Source organism: Mandrillus leucophaeus, unplaced genomic scaffold (assembly GCF_000951045.1).
Source record: "Mandrillus leucophaeus isolate KB7577 unplaced genomic scaffold, Mleu.le_1.0 Scaffold1074, whole genome shotgun sequence".
Classification (NCBI taxonomy): domain Eukaryota; kingdom Metazoa; phylum Chordata; class Mammalia; order Primates; family Cercopithecidae; genus Mandrillus; species Mandrillus leucophaeus.
In genome coordinates this window covers 109492-110025 of record NW_012098921.1, presented here as the reverse complement: position 1 = coordinate 110025, position 534 = coordinate 109492, and the positions used below count along the sequence as shown (strand labels likewise).

General features: G+C 60.7%; 1 protein-coding gene across 1 annotated transcript in view; it reads right to left on the bottom strand.

Moving 5' to 3' along the window:
* Nucleotide 1: 1 nt before the first annotated feature.
* The window catches only part of LOC105543691 (ubiquitin carboxyl-terminal hydrolase 6-like), a gene marked incomplete at its 3' end in the record, with an annotated part of 24456 nt that continues 23923 nt past the window's right edge, over nucleotides 2-534 (bottom strand). Inside the window, exons 9-10 of the mRNA XM_011985711.1 lie at nucleotides 491-534; nucleotides 2-120 (exon numbers count right to left, since the gene is read on the bottom strand). Coding sequence (XP_011841101.1) covers nucleotides 2-120; nucleotides 491-534 — 163 coding nt within the window. The remainder of the gene's footprint in view (nucleotides 121-490) is intronic.

The window sequence follows — 534 nt, the reverse complement described above, 5'->3', positions numbered from 1 at the left end:
GTTTCTTCATAGAGGCCCTAAGATGCTTGAGCACAGCGTCATCATCCAACTCCCAGGTGTGGAAGAACTGGTTCCGAAACCGTGCCCACAGGCCAGACCTGGATGTCTTCGTGAGGCGCTCTAGGGACAGGGTGGACATCAGGCCAGGAGAGTTCCCTGGGAGGGGGCACAGCTGATACCCCATGGCCACTTCAGTCTCCCGCTAGGCGGTGCCAGAACCTTCTGTGGCCACCCCAGGGGTACAGATGTGCACAGGAGCCTGTGGCTGGGGGACGACCTGGGCAGGGAAGTGCTCAGGACACTCCTGACTTTCATCTGGGTCATGTGGGGGACGGGCTCGGTGTCACTGTGCCCTGCCCAGCCCACCTGGTCAGACCTCCCTCTAGGCCAGAACAGAGGATCATGAGGACAGTGTGAGGAAGCCGCCCTCGGGTCAGTCGGGGTCTGACCCCAGGGCTCCCCACGCCCCACTGGGCACACGGAGACTTACTCCTCTGAACTTTAAAGGCAATGCTTCTCATCGGCATCAACACC